This window comes from Euprymna scolopes, chromosome 3 (genome assembly GCF_053919585.1).
Source record: "Euprymna scolopes isolate OS-2025 chromosome 3, ASM5391958v1, whole genome shotgun sequence".
Lineage (NCBI taxonomy): Eukaryota > Metazoa > Mollusca > Cephalopoda > Sepiida > Sepiolidae > Euprymna > Euprymna scolopes.
In genome coordinates this window covers 12121294-12138431 of record NC_136484.1, presented here as the reverse complement: position 1 = coordinate 12138431, position 17138 = coordinate 12121294, and the positions used below count along the sequence as shown (strand labels likewise).

General features: G+C 35.3%; 1 protein-coding gene across 1 annotated transcript in view; it reads left to right on the top strand.

The window, feature by feature from the left end:
• The window catches only part of LOC145263248 (uncharacterized), a 242350-nt gene extending 229236 nt beyond the window's left edge, over positions 1–13114 (top strand). The window contains exon 3 of the mRNA XM_080120335.1: positions 11926–13114. Within this exon, the coding sequence (XP_079976461.1) occupies positions 11926–13089 (1164 nt within the window). The 3' untranslated portion in view covers positions 13090–13114. The remainder of the gene's footprint in view (positions 1–11925) is intronic.
• The last annotated feature ends 4024 nt before the right edge of the window (positions 13115–17138 follow it).

The window sequence follows — 17138 nt, the reverse complement described above, 5'->3', positions numbered from 1 at the left end:
CACCTTGCCTACTTTTAAAGTCACCACACCATCAACATCACTAGACTTTCCCACAACTTCAGAGTATCCTAAGCATATCTGTTGATTTGGAATCCATCAGAAATAAATTCAGGATTTGTCTAGTCAGTTCGCTTGCTAATACCAAAAAATACAATCTGCACTACCTAGTCCTGACATAGGCTACGTAAACTTTAAATATTTCATGGTGTCCTCATGAACTCTTATCTTTATAGTATGTCTTGTTGCCAACGGTGTACAACGCTTTCTTCTTGTCTTTGTTCTCATAACATCTTCACTTTCATCAAACAACAAAAACAACAACAGTACCAAACAACTTTACTTCTGTCGTAGCAAGTTCCGGCACAACCTTTCTCGTACCGACTCTTTAATCGAGTGAATTGCACCTATGATGATTTGAAGAATTCCAACTAATCAGCAGAATCTTGGATTACATTGAATTCTTTTTCACATTTACTGATACAAGCATCATAACGAGAGAATTTGGTCTGTGGAAACAGCGACCTGTAATGAATGATTACTTTAAAGATTTGTTTTTACCGATTTCTTCCTTCTTTTGTCAATATATATCTGAAACGTAAATATTTCTTTTATAAAACAATTATTGCAAAAATAAAGGCACTAAAGAAAGTTTAAATTATATTAAGGAAAGTTTAAACAAAAGAGGAAAAGGAAATCCACAACGGACACAATGGAAAATTCCCGATTTGAGGAAATTAGTATGCATGCTACAGTGTATGAAGAACAACAAGTAAACTAACAACAGAACACACATCCACCACCATTTTGTATGAAGAACAACAAGTAAACTAACAAAAGAACACACATCCACCACCATTTTGTATGAAGAACAGCAAGTAAACTAACAACAGAACACACATCCACCACCATTTTGTATGAAGAACAGCAAGTAAACTAACAACAGAACACACATCCACCACCATTTTGTATGAAGAACAGCAAGTAAACTAACAACAGAACACACATCCACCACCATTTTGTATGAAGAACAACAAGTAAACTAACAACAGAACACACATCCACCACCATTTTGTATGAAGAACAACAAGTAAACTAACAACAGAATACACATCCACCACCATTTTGTATGAAGAACAGCAAGTAAACTAACAACAGAACACACATCCACCACCATTTTGTATGAAGAACAGCAAGTAAACTAACAACAGAACACACATCCACCACCATTTTGTATGAAGAACAGCAAGTAAACTAACAACAGAACACACATCCACCACCATTTTGCAACACACTTTTTCTACCTGAAGACATAATATTGAAGAAAAATTAAGGAAATCATTTAATATTTCTAAAAATGTTCTTGTAACCATAGAATATTTAAACGTAAATTATTTTGCAAACGACTAAATCTTATATAAATCTGTTTATTGCAGCAGATAGCCTATAAACGAAGAATTTCAAAAAGTATGTACTTTAATACTAAGATTTAGCCATTTTGAAAATATTTTGAAATTTATGCAAAAAAACTCACATGATTTGGGTAAAAAATGTACAATTTTGTCGTGTTATTTACAAAGAAAAATGAAAATCATACTCAGTTTTTTTGTGGAAATGTTAATCTATATATTTTATTAATTGATAAATTAATTCTCAACATAAACAAACATAACAAAACAAGTAAGGAGTACCTTTTTCCGGATGTTCTTCTATTTTTGAGAGGTTTTCTCGGGTTGGTACAATTTTGCTTATGAAAAACTCAGCCTGACCAACGTTGTTGATTTTTGCAACTTCAAAATCTTATAAAATCGCTAAAAGTTATGCAATTTATATTATTTATGTTGTTTTGTCAGTCTGTGAAATAAAACTTTTCAATCATTGTGAAATAAAACTTTTCTGTGTCAGTAAATCGTACATGTGGTTAATAAAAAATGTTTTCCGACACATAAACACATGTTTATGAGCCAAAAATTCATTTTTTTTAAATATAAATGAATTGACAGTTTAAAACCTTCAAAATCTCATTTGTGATTTTGAAGCCTTTGCACTGTCTATTTCCGACTATTATCAAAGTGTGTGTGTGTGTGTGTGTGTGTGCGTGTATATGTTTGCATGCGTGTGTGCGCGTGCGTATGTATCTGTATGGGTTTAAGTTTCTGTTAGGTACGGGCAAAAATCGGCGGACAAAAATAGGGGGATCTAGTTTTGAAAGTCGATTTATCATAATTTTTTGTAGGTTTCCGAGTACTATTTGATTGTATTTGAAAGATTCAGGACTAAACTTAATTTCCAAAAGGAAAAAAATATTTTTACACGTGAAAAAAAAGTTATGAAAAATGTTTTCGCGGCGAGCTACTCAATTCAGCTAAATTTTGAAGTTAAATAAATTCATTGTAAAAATCCTGTGAAAGATGAATATTAGTTTTCTGGGTCTATTTCAAAGTTAATTAGTAAAGTCCTAAGATATTGAATTAAATTTTTAAAAACGGATTGTTTGTACAAAGCATACATTAATTAGGCGCAAAACCGAGTGATTTGCCGTACGCAAAACGCAACAAACTAAAATTTTGTATACACGTAATATACCAAAGCCCAAAATTTCAGGCAGTCGAAAGACGGCAAACATAACGTCAGGTTATTAAAAGGGAGGAACAGGTGTGATATTTTTCTTTTTTACCCAGACGTGCATCCATATATTTATATTCTGAACGTTCGTATAATTTTTTCCATTTTTTAATTTAATTATTTTTCTATGTTCCTGCGTTTAAATTTTTTTTTAATTATTGTTCAATATTATATAAAAAATATGTTACGCCGAAAGTTTCACATTCTTGCGAGCAAGGAAATTATTAAAAGCTTGCATATAAATTATGCAAAACCTGTAATTGAAAGGAAAAAGTAGAAATATTTTTTGCAATTATAATTTTTTTTGTGTGAAAATATTAAAGAAACCATCCTTAATTTAATAATAATCTCGGTAGTTCGAGGAATTATTTGTCTTCGAGTTATATCAAATTCATTAATACGGACTTTAGGGACTTTTTTTTTCGTAATGTCTCTGTAAATATTATTTTATTTTAATTGTTACAAATTACGATACTTTATTTATATAAAAAAAGGCAAAAATAAATTCTTGCATTTTTTATTTACTACTGAAAACAGAATAATACATTTACATAATACAAAATAATACATTTCCACTAAGATATAAATAAAAAATATTTCATTCATTATATCCGCGGTCATTATTTGATAAATACTGTAAATTTCATTAAAATTGGTTAATTTCCTGATTTTTTAAGTAAAGGTAGGGGTCAAATTCTTCATACATTTTGAGCATCGGCATTCATTTTTCCCGTACCTAGTTTCTGTGGATGTGTGTGCGTGTCTGTGATATACAATTCAATCTAATACTTGCGTTAACCAGTCTGAGCGAGTATAGCTAGTACATATATATATATATATATATATATATATATATATATATATATATATATATGTCGGGGGGGTTTGTGTGTGGGTGTGTGTGGGTGTGAATAATTATTTCCACAGCCAGAAAACGTCGCAGCCTATGAGCCATGAAAGAGCCAACAAACCGGAAGTTCAAGATTCGAGTTTCGCCCTCATTTGGGCTCATCAGTTAGGCACAACCGAAATCGGAAGATATGGGGGTATCGGAATCAGTATCGGAATCGGAGAAATTGGTGCCTATTTTCCGATGCCAAAACGATTCTTTTAATTGTCATTTTTATTTGATTTTATTCAAAGTAAAATCTGCCATTGCTTATAATACTGATAAAATAATAAATATTTATTGATTTTAAATTATCAGTAAATCTATAATCGATAAATCACTCTCCACAAGTGTATTTTAACTTTTAGGAAAATATCTGCATATTTAACATGTGTTTTTATGAAAATCGGGAAAAATGAAATCTCATAGTTAAATAATTAGAGATTTGTAAAGAATCAGAATCGGGATCGGTAATTGTATTGGAATCGAGAATTAAGCAGGGAATCTGTATCGGAATCAGGAAAAATATTTCTATCGTCCCATCATTAATATATATATATATATATATATATATATATATATATATATATATATATATATCGTAATCAATTCTGTAAAATATTCGAATAGAAGTTACGTAAATTATTAATTTGGTTAAAAAAGAATGGCTTTATGTTGAGTCAATATTAAGTACATAACAAAGTAAGCGAGTAGTTATTTAGAGCGTTGCCGATTTGTCTCAAAATTGAGCCCGGCCTAAAACTGAATATATTTATGGATTTATTGCTGATAAACTTCGAAATGTGTATGAAATTAAACACCGCGTGTGCACCAGGGATTCTTACGATTTGAAAACTCTCTTGAGGAGGGGTGGAGGGGAGTCTCTTTGTTACTGCGTAATATTAACAACAAATATTTTACACGGTGATTAAACGCATAGAGAGAAAAAGAGTAAGCAAGGAAAAGAAACCGGGTGTGTGAATTTATGCATGCGGAAAAAAAAGGGAGCAAAGAAAAAGAAAGAGAGAACGATAGAGGGGGTATGATTTAGTATAGAAAATAGAGAAATTGTCATGTTATGATATGATAATTATAGATCGTGTATCTTCTTCGAGGTGCGTTAGTAATTACCTATGAATTAAATATGGGAAAATAATCTATAAAATTCTGGGGGGTGGGAGCTTTGCCCGGTCATAAAATACGCTTAAATATGACATATATTTTTTTAACATGTTTTCCTAAAATTTAAAACAAAAACTAATGAAAACCAACTTCATTAAATGCTAACGTAAAGAGTCAGACGAAATACATAAGCGCCTGATATTTTTAAATGGTTACAAATGTAACACCATAATTATAGATCGGGTACCTTAATTTGCCTGATATGTTGAAATGGTTAAAAATACACAAGTCTTAAAAGGATATTTTTGTATAGCAAAAACACTTCCTCGATTTAATGTAAGAATATTACTCGTCTTTACCCGATGGTTTATTATTTGAGAAAACTGGAATATGTCTATTCAAATAGGAGTTTGTTAAAGCAGGCTCTCCATCGTACAGTATATCGATACTCTATGGCTGACTAGGATAGCTTCCGTACATTTATATCAGATCTACCTCTGCGTTCCATATTTAAAAAGGATGTGCCCTCTATAGTATCAGACCTGACGGAATGGTTAATTGTAGGTATAGACCGTTTCATACCCTCGAAAAAATCCCAGCTAAAACCTAACAGCCAGCAGTGGTTCTCTCCAGGATGTGCTGCTGCCATTGTGGACAGAAATCACTTTTTCCATTGCGTCCAACATAATAGATGTACTGAGACTAAAACCGCTTTCAGGACTTCCAGTAACCACTGTAAAAAAGTAATAAAGAACGCAAGAGAGTTGTATGCTCAGTCTGTCAAGTCCAAAGTAGCAGAGCAGCGGCTTGGTTCCCATCAGTTTTGGCAAATAGTAAACAGAATCCTGAACAAAAGCGTGTGTTCTATCCCAACTCTCATAAATGGATCTGAGGTAATCTCGTCAGCATCAGAGAAAGCCAAACACTTTGCCAAGAACTTCGCAGCTAATTCCACCCTTTGCGACCCAGGCCGCCAACCTCCAATATTTCTTCCTGTATCAGAAAACATGCTATGTGATATACAAATGTATATACGTGATGTTGCCAAGCTAATCAAAAACCTTGATTCCAGTAAATCAACCGGCCCTGACGGTATTCCAATTATAGTACTCAAAAGACTTCAACCAGAATTAGCGCCCATCCTTACAAAACTATTTAAACGTTGTCTTAAGGGGAATTGATTCCCGTCACCCTGGAAAATCTCATCAGTATGCCCCGTATTTAAGAATTCAGGTGATCAGTCAACCCCCTCTCAGTACATGCTAATAGGTCTACTGTGCGTCATGAGTAAGTTGCTGGAATCTGTGTTAAATAGAGCAATAATCAACCATCTCAGCAGAAAAAAAACTTCTTAGTGGCACGCAATATGGTTTCTATTCTGCTAGATCTACAACAGATGTTCTTACAGTTATATCTAATAGGATTAGCGAATCTCTGGACGGAGGCTACCTTTCTAGGGCAATTGCTCTTAATATATCAAAGGCCTTTGATAGAGTGTGGCATAAAGGTTTATTTCACAAGATCTCTAGCCACGGTATAGCTGAAAATGTCTTTTCAATTATTAAATCATTTCTCTCTGATAGGTTCATAAGAGTAGTAGTTCATGGGTAGAAATCAGAAGCTCTCAGTGTTAATGCTGGAGTCCATCATGGGTCCATCCTGGGTCCAACTCTTTTCCTAATATACATTAATGATCTTCCAAATCACATCCTTACATCATTCGTACATATTTATGCTGATGACACTACTATCTATGGTAGCACACCTAAGACTGTAATCGACCAAGTTCTCTCTGATTCTCTCTTCTCTGATCTTGTTTTGACAAGTTTCTGGGATTGCCCTTTACTCCTGGTCTTAAATGGAACACATACATTAAATCCGTTGCCAAGGCCGATGGAAAAATGAGAGGAGGCTTCTATCGATCAAGTAGATATCTCACTGCTGATGCAATTCTCTATCTATATAAAAAGCCGGTACGTCCAGGGATGGAGTACTGTTGCCATCTGCTAGAAAGGACATCCTGCCTTGATAGAGTTCAAAATAGACTTCGTAGCCTTGTAGGGGATATCCTTTTCTCTTCCTTGCAACCTCTTTCTCACAGAAGAGATGTTGCGAGTTTGTCTCTGCTTTATCGTTCATTTCATGGAAAGTGCTCGACTGAGCTCTAACATCTGGTTCCCCTTCGCCATACTTTCACAAGAAACACTCGTCTAGCAGAAAACACTATCACTAATTTCCCCACTCTTTATCTGTGCCTAAATCTAAACGTAGATTCAATGAACAAAGCTTTTTTCTTAGAACTGCACGCCTGTGGAATTATCTTCCGTTTTCCTGCTTTCTAGCTGACTACAATAAAAGTTGTCTTCAAGTCTAACGTAAACAAGTTCTTGATGAACCATTCTATTTAAGTTAACAAATTTACCGAATTTCCATTATTAACTATTACTATATTGTCCAATTTCTACTGTACACTCTTTAATCCTTATCTTCTAGTGGCCTCTTGACCTTGATAAGTGGTGATGCCTATGCAAAAAAAAGGCACCCGAGAAACGTAGTTGCACGAATTCTCATGCACAGTGATTGGGACATTTTAAAAACTTTCCTGTTGCTATTTCACCCTAAGCAAGGCTCAGTGCCACTTGGATGTAGGGTACTATTATTTGGGACACGATTTGCATGGCAATATTTAGGGAGTTGATCAGCACGATGTATGTTTAGATTACACTTGAACTTCTAAATGTCAAAGGAAAGCAGAAACCCGAGAAGAAATTCCGAAGTATAGCAATTCTAGGGAATTCTATTAGAGTAGAATGCTTTCCGACCTTTGGAGATTTCTACTATGTGGAATGTTTCTGCTTGTCTGGTTTCTCGGAGGTATTTAGATCGAGAAGGGACAAAGGTTTGGAATTTATCGGAGCACATTCCACTAGATTGCTTGTAAAATATGGCACAAAATGCAACACTTCGTCGATAGGTGCAATGGGTTGGACTTTGGTTGACACAGCTGGATATATCAAGTTGGCGATTCTTTTTAGGACCCTTTCTAGGAAAGAAAGACGAGTAGCAGATGCACCAGTCAAAATGTGGCAAGAATATCTCAAACAAGGTTGGATGGTAGCCTTGTGGAATTACATGATACTCTAATACGTAATTGACTCTCTGGCACGGTACAGATAGCTCAGCTTCTTCATAGACTCTTAACGTATATATTCCAAATTCATGTTCCGTGTAAACGGTAAGCCGAAGAGTTGAACGAAGAGCTTTCAGGTATCATTATCATTAGACAAGGCTATTAGCATTTGAGAAGGTTCCTTATAATTATTAAAGTAAAGAAGCTTAATTTTAGAACCATCAAATGCTGCTATCCATTTAAGTCTCCATTCCACTACAGATTGGAAGTCTTCTTCTATGGTTTCAGCTATTTCCTTAGATATATGTTCATTCGTTTTTACATGATGTCTGTTAGACATTGTTGTGTTATCAACAAATATCCTCATCTCTGAGACAATGTTATCAGTGAGGCCATTTATAAATGAGTGGAATATTAAAGATCCAAGTATCGTCATATTAATATAGTGTTGTTGTCACGTACTACCATCGAGGGCAACCTGGATTTTTCTTTCATTTAAGGATGATTTGATTATATAAAGTATTCGTCCAGTAATACCATATAATTTCATTTGAAGGATTTGGAGAGAAATGAATCAATATCTGAAAAAAAAAATGTTTTAATAGTATAGCCGAAAAAAGACCAGATCCACATATTTTTGAAGTGTCTATATTTTTTCATATTACGAACATGAGCAGCGAGGATTTTCAGATAATTAAGTATGATTTCCCTCCGCAAACTACATCTGGTATGAAGTGCTTTGAAGGTCCAAAGTAATGATGGAAGCAAACCGTCGGACTAAATGTTTAGCCTTCTTGGTTGCGGTGCAAACAATATCAAGGTTGTTGAATAGTGGGGGGTTACTTAATTGGACATTGTTCCCTACAATATTATAAATGTCCCAGAACACTCGAGGCCTTGATGAGTTTTCTGGTGATTTCGATATATTTTCTATTATCTGCGGCTATTTCACCCTTAAAATTATTTCTAGCTTCTATAAACTTTTGTCTATTTTACGGGACTTATATCAGATAAATCTGGGATTTAATTTTGCCTTTGCGCAAGGGAAGCTAAACAAGTTGGGCACAGTGGGATTTAGTATAGAACTTCTGTGTGGGAATATGCGCTTCAATTTCCGCTCTAAATCATTAATCTGTCTTATTTCAGGTAAAGAAAAATATTTCTCCATGAAGTATTTCTAATGTGATATTTGATTGCTTCCCATATATTCTTCTTCTGGTGTCTTGTCATTTTGGCTCTTCAACTTGTTTACATTGATCGATATATCTTAATATTTAATTTATACGTTTCAGATGGTTGTCATATTATTTTCACAACGTTTCAGTTATTTGACGAGACACATAGCCAACTGGATAAAAAGCGTTGACTAAGAAATATTCTATATATATATATACATATAAATGTTATTTTATTTACTTTTCTGTCGATAGGTGAAACACGTGGTCAGGTATGGGTTTGATGAAATTGTTTCTATAGAAGAAACTGGATTCGGAATTTGGTTCGTGTTGCAATCAACACATATACCTAAATTCTGTAGACGAAGAAAATGTATATGAAATAAATCGTATTAGATCTCCGTAATGTATGGAACCACAATTAATTGTCAATAACAAAATCGACTACGCAAAGCCTGACAAAGCGAAAAAAAACAAAAACAATCTAACTCTAACAGACATCAACATGTGAATGATTGAAAATATTCACCTTTTTTTCCTTTTTTTTTTTACACAGTGATCACCACTTATCAAGGCCCGGAAGCCACTCAGGGATAAGGGTTATTACAAGTATATTAAGTTAGTGAGGAGATTTGCTGAAGTGTTTACTTAAGGGGGCGGTTCATTAGGAATTTGTTAACATTGGATTTGAAGACATCCAAGTTGTAGTCCGGAGGGAAGCAGGCAGACGGAACAGAGTTCCACAGGCGTGCAGTTCTAAGCAAGAAGCTTTGTTCATGGAATCCGCGTTTTGATTTAGGCACAGATATAGAGTGGGGGAAATTTTTCACAGTGGATTCAGCTAGACGGGTGTTTTTTTTTTTTTTATTACATTTTCACCCCAAACAAGGCAAATTGCCACTTTGGGGTAGGGGGCTACTATCAGGGGAAACAACTACTGGGGTACTATGTAGGGATTTGGGCAGCAAGGTGTCGGTTCACGTTACACTTGAACTTCTGCACGTCAGTACTGTTGGGGAAGCAGGGACCTGGAATGGAATTCCAGAGTCTTGCGGTTCTGGGGAAGAAACTATTGGAGTAAAAAGATCTTTTACATCTAGGGATCTCTACAGTGTGGGGGTGGGATCTAGTAGCCTGTCGGGTTTGTCGAGGGTGCTCGCGTCGTGGGGGCACAAGTGATAGCAGTTCGTCAGAGCATTCACCACTAAAATACTTGTAGAAAAGGCAGAGGGATGTAACATTTCGTCGATGGGACAGAGGCTGAAGCTTAGATGCCAGTTCAGGGCCTATCAGGTTTGCGACTCTCTTTTGAACCTTGTCAAGGAGCGAGAGACTAGTAGCAGATGCACCAGCCCAGATGTGGCAGCAATACTCCATACATGGGCGAATGGTGGCCTTATAGAGGTACAGGATACTTTCGGGTGTTAGTAGTTTCTAGCACGGTAGAGAGAGCCTACCTTTCTTGCAGCGGCCCTGGCAATGCCTTCAATGTAATTGTTCCAACTCATGTTTCCTGTGAACGTTAGGCCAAGGAGTTTGAAAGATGGACTCTCAGATAAAGAGTCGTTGGCCATTGCTATGGGTGGTAGAGAGGGTTTCTTGTAATTATTGAATGAAACTAGTTTAGTCTTGGCAGCATTGAACGCGACCAACCACTTTTGTCCCCATTCCACTACAGATTGGAGGTCTTCCTCTAGTGTTTCTGCCATTTCTTTAGAAATGTGTTCATTCTTCTCGATGTCGTGTCTGCCATAGAGTGTAGTGTCATCAGCATATATACCCATCTCAGAGGCAATGTTGTCGGGGAGGTCATTTATGAATTTTCGTAAACGATTGGCGAGGGGGGGCCAGGGATTGGAGTTCAGACGAGCACCTGCCATGAAAATAACGATAAAACAAGGATAGGCTCGCAACGTCTCTTCTGTGGGAGAGGGGTTGCAGGGTAGAGAAAAGGGCACCCCCACTAAACCACGAAGTCTATTTTGTACTCTGTCAAGGCATGATAGGCTGTTTTTGGCAGCTCCTGCCCAGATATGGCAACAGTATTCCATCCTTGGCCGTACTTGGCTTTTATATAGATAGAGAATTGCATCAGTAGTGAGATATCTTCTGGAGCGGTAGAAGGATCCCACCATCTTTCCAGCGACCTTGGCAACAGACTTGATGTACGTGTTCCATTTCAGATCAGGAGTAAAGGTCAAACCCAGAAGCTTGTCAAAACACGGGGCCTCACCCAGACGAGAGCCATCCATCACAATTGATACCAGATGGGGATCAGAGGGTTGATGATGTAAGGATAGGAGTTTGGTTTTGGATGCATTAAAGGTAACTAGCCGCATCTTCCCCCACTGAACCACGCGCTCGAGATCAGAGGAGAGAGAATCAGAGAGAACTTTGTCATTTACAGCCTTTGATGTGTTGCCGTAGATGGTCGTGTCATCAGCATAGATGTCAACGAATGATTTAAGTATGTGTTTAGGGAGGTCATTGATGTAGATCAGGAAGAGAGTTGGGCCCAGGATTGACCCCTGAGGGACTCCAGCATTTATATTGCAGGCCTCCGATTTCTGCCCATCTACCACTACTCTTATGAGCCTATCGGAGAGAAATGATTTAATGATTTCCAGTTATACCGTAGCTGGAAATCTTGTGAAGTAGACCCTTATGCCATACATTGTCGAAGGCCTTTGATATGTCAAGAGCAATTGCCCTAGAAAGGAAGCCTTTGTCAAGAGATTCACTAATCATGTGGGATATAACCGTCAGCACATCTGCGGTAGATCTTGCAGAGCGGAAACCATATTGTGTGTCACTAAGAAGGTTATTCCTGCTGAGGTGGTTGACTATTTCTCTATTTAATATGGATTCCAGCAACTTACTCATAGCACAGAGACGACTTATTGGTCTGTACTGATTCACAAATTTCAATATATTATATTTTTCTATGCGATAATTCTAATATTTATCTTTTTTTTTTTTTTTTGCAGGTCAACTATAAATCACGATATGAACATTCTGTGACGTCATTTCCGATTGCAATTCTCGCCCAAGAATGCAACAAACTCTCACAAAATCTTAATGTCGATGACACGATTACCAAAAACCTCTACAAAGACAACTATCGCAAGCACATTTATTATAATAACCCTTATAAATTTGCTATTTGCCTAATGGAAAAAGTTGGCTGTTCATTCTTCAAAAGGTTTCTCTATTTCTTTCGAAACAACAATCACCATCTGAAAGACCCGTTTGAATTAAGTATCAACGAAGCACACCACGTCGATTTAGAAAGCTTCAAAGAATTATTAGATTCAGACATAAACTCGGTGCTGCAAAGTTACAAGAAAATCATCTTTGTCCGTAACCCTTACGCGCGATTGTTTTCCGGTTACGTAGACAAGATCTTTTCCCGCTGCAATTCTTGGAGAATTTATAACCAAGTCATTCTTAAAACTATTGGGCATGCTACGTCGCAGCGTAAATGCGCGAATGACGTCACCTTTGAAGAGTTTGTTATGTTTATTCTCCAGCTAACACGCCAAGGGGATCATGTTGACGGACATTTCCTCCCGATGCATAAGCATTGTAAACCATGTCAAATAAAATATGACTTTGTTGGGAAATTAGAAAATTTTGAGGATGATATTCTAAACATGATGCATCTCATTGGCCTCTCGAATTATACGCACGTACTGCAAAAGACGAAAGAGGCAAGCATCCAAGATGAATTGAACGACGCTGCCTATATTTTGTTTAAGAGAAAGACAACAGTACAGCTTGCCGACAAGTGCTTCGATTCTTATAAAGCAGCACTTCGTCAATGGCGGAAATTGCAAATCAAAGGCATTTTAAGTACTAGTTTTAAATTTCCATATTCTGCGAGTTATTGGGAAACGGTTGACACCAATCAATTTCGTGATATGCTCCTCACTATTCACCAAGTATCAAAGGCTAAGGATCTCAATTTACACGAGAATAAACGAAAGGCAATGATCGAGGCATATCAGTCGTTGTCGATAGAAACTCTTACCAAATTAAAGAAAATACTCGAACCAGACTGCAGACTATTTGGTTATGATGTCAACCCTACTTTTCTAAATGTAAAAGAAGAAAAATTAAATCCAAAATTCTTTGATTTCAATTATTTGTAGGAGAAATAAACGTACATTAAATTTGTGTGCATGTTGTATATTCATTAACAACACACACACACACACACACACACACCGACACACACACACACACACACACACACACACACACACATATATAGTGTATATTCATTGACAACTACATACGATGAGAGAAAAATGTCGGGGTTGCTTTATAGGTGCAAGTGTTTGCAAGTGATTATTGACAGGGAATTATTACAGGTTTGTATGATAAGTAGGCTTGTTTGATTAGCTTTAAAATACTGTAAACTATGTTTAGAACATTGTATATTGATTCCCTTTGTGCCAGTATTGTTGCTAATTTAAACATCGTGAGAAATGAAATAAACAACATTCCTCTAAGTATGATTTTAAAAAGATCGGCAATTTAAAAATTGTTGAGTTTTAACGTTAAAATCAATGTTCTCGTACCTTTCTTTAAAAATTTTAGAATGTAAACAGGCGAATTTGGGGGGGGGAAAAGTTATACCATATCCTTAAGAAATAGCGCATATGATGCAAATATAGAGAAAGTAGGTCTAAGCGAAGGATTATATATTTTAGGAAGGCCATAATATCTTCTTTTAATGAACGAGAAGTCTCTATGTTTTCATAGATCTTTTTGGAAAAGTATCCATTTTTATAAAAATACTAGCGGGGCTACGCGGCGTTGCTCGGGACCGTATAAACAATGAGAAAATTGAATTTGATTTTGAATATATTTGTTATTCTTAGGAGAGAGCAATTTTTAATGTCTATGTACCATTTGCTATTTGGAGCAAAAGAATATTTTACCTACCTAGGACGGATATTACACGTATGAAATTATTGTATTTTTTTTTTACACGGTAAAGATATCGTAAAACCTGGATTTAACTTGAAAATACTATTTTTAAAAATAGCATGATAACATTCACCACTTTATTTTACAAATTTATTTTCCAAAGGGCCGTTTGAACACTTTGATTTATACATAAAATAATGTGTAATTATTTCAAAAGAAATAAGTACTAAAAGAAATAATAAGTACCAATAAAGTGATTTTTCATATTGTACTCAGCAAAATCCAGAACAAACGGCACTTGTACGAATGGTTCATTTTATTGACGCTACACCGTAATCACGAGATTAAAATTTTAGCAGACGAAAAATTGGGAGACAAAAGAGTAAAGAAAACCAAAATAATTTACGTGTATATTAAAATTCTAAAATCAAATAGCGACTGAATATATTTTTTTAAATACTAAATGGTGCATGCTTTGTCTGGAGCGATTTCCGTAAAAATGTTCTAGTGGTTTCATGCATTTTCTGGAGAAATCTCCATAAAAAAAATTTATAGTGGTTCATGCCTTGTTTGGAGAGATTTTCACATAAATTTTCCACTGGTTTCTATAGCGTTTTCCAGTAAATAAATAAATTCTAGTGGTTTTATGTCTTGCCTGGATCGATTTCCAGATAAAATTTCAAGTAGCTTAATGACTTGTCTGGAGCGTGGCGCGATTTATAGACATAACTTTGCTTTAAACAAAAACGAATAAATTTTATTTTTAAACGAAGAAATCAATTTGGTATTTGTTTACATGAGTCCAACTCGTCGTTCACATAGGAAATGTCGATTTTTATATGCTCATAAGTTTATTAAAAGTTGCTTATTTATTTTTGTTACGACTAAAAGTAAAATTGCCTTATGGAAGTTTTATCAGGTAACATGTAGTTAGAATTTTTTTTATATCTGCACGGATTTTGCTTTATATTTTTAATTTAATTTTTATTTCAATATTTACACAAATAATTCATACCCTCCTCTAAAAAAAAAAATGTTTACAATGAGTACCCCAGTACATTTTGGTATAAAACGAATCTATCTCAGCATTTGATCGGCTACAAAAAATAAATAAATAAATAAACAATCAAAACAACACTACATAAGGAGAAATAGCAAAATGAATAAAAGTATGTTGTTGAACCCAAATCAAAAACAATAAGTTTAGTTTCCAAGAAAGTAATTTTGATTTTATTACACACTCGAAATCAGCGCTCGGGCTTAAGATGGGCTGGTCACCGTGTAACGTCAAACCGCCGCTAAACTCGAGCTGTTGTTCGGCATCCTATGGCCAGGCTTGATTGAACGGCGAGATACATCCAATAGAAATATACGACAGTAATGATGAAATCCGTTCAGATTCTGTAAAAGCAGTGTATATATTTTGTTAGCGATGATTGATTTAGAGTTATTATTACGCACAGCAAATAAATAAATAACAAACGTTTTGTTGTTAAAAATATACAGAATTTAATTTAGCGTAGACTGTTTTATTGTGTCTAATGTAGTTTTTTTCTGGATTATTTTTATTTAATAAACTGTTTACATCGGAAGAAATATTTCACCAAACAATGTAAATAAAAAAAGATATCATAAGTTGAAGTTAACGAGCAAAACTATTTTGTAACTCCTCTGTACTTTCACCTAACAGTTTAAGTAAAACAAATATCGTTATTTGTTTATATATCGAACGTCAAGATACATCCAATCAATTTATGATGTAATGTGAGAATGTGTTTATGATATTTATACCGAACAAATGAAAAGAAATGTTGTTATTTAATTTAATAAACATTTAATAAATTATTCATATCTTTTATATTTGCTATGTTACGCAAACTTCGTCTTTAGACACAACAGAAAACTGAGAAAAAGTCACGTTTTGTTTTTTTGTTAAACTAATTTGCATATATGTTAAAATTTAAAATTAAAAAAAACAAATAAAAAGAATTATTTAAAAAGCTGTATTTACTTTAACCTAGATGTAATGTAATGATTGATGATTCCACGAATAGCAATTGGTCTAAGCTTCAAAGTCACCTAGCGTCTGTAATCTCCTGTCCACGCATGCGCAACGTAATCCGTCCTTTGTTGAGGAAACTAAAAAAGGTACCCCCCCATTGCAAAAAACGGCCGGTTGACAAACGTAAAACTACTCGTTATAGCTAATTCTTACATATTATTGCTGCGAGAGAATTCTCTTTCAAACGGTAACAATTTCGTGGGGGTACAGTTCCGGTGAGAAAAGTTTTAGCGAGACATACAAATATACATACACAGACGTTTGACATTTATATATGTACTAGTTGCTTAACTTTGTTAATCTACATAAAGTATTTGGTATTCCCAAGTAGTCACCCATCTGATAATGACCAGGCTACATGTTGCTTAACTTTGGTAATCCACATAAAGCAGTAGGTATTCCCAAGTAGAAAGTCATCTTCAAAATTGTCAAATCTAACCTGTAGTGCACAAACACGTTAAAATTTGTTAATCAAACCTATACTGCACAAGACCCTTCAAAATTGTCAAATCGGACCTATACTGCACAAGCACTTTAAAAATTGTGAAATCGGACCTATAGTGCGCAAGCGCCTTCAAAATTGTTGAGTCGGACCTATACTGCACAAGCACCTTAACATTTCTCAAATCGGACCTATACTGCACAAGCACCTTAACATTTCTCAAATCGGGCCTATATCGCACAAGCACCCTCAAAATATTCAAATTGGACCTATACTGCACAAGCACATTCAAAATTTTTAAATCGGAACTATACTGCACAAGCACCTTCAAAATTGTCAAATCGGACCTATATTGCGCAAGTACCTTCAAAATTGTCAAATCTGACCTATACTGCACAAGCACTTTCAAAATTGTCAAATCGGACCTGTACTGCACAAGCATTTTCAAAATTGTCAAATCGGAACTATACTGCTCAAGGACCTTAAAGATTTTCTAATCGGATCTGTAGTGCACAAGCACCTTTAAAATTGTCAAATCGGACCTATATCGCACAAGCACATTAAAAATTGTCAAATCGGACCTATACTGCACAAGCACCTCACAAAATTGTCAAATCGGACATATACTGCAAAAGTACCTTCAAAATTTTCAAATTGGACCTATACTACACAAGCACCTTAAAAATGTCAAATAGGACCTATACTGCACAAGCACATTAAAAATTGTCAAATCGGACCTATACTGCACAAGAACCTACATA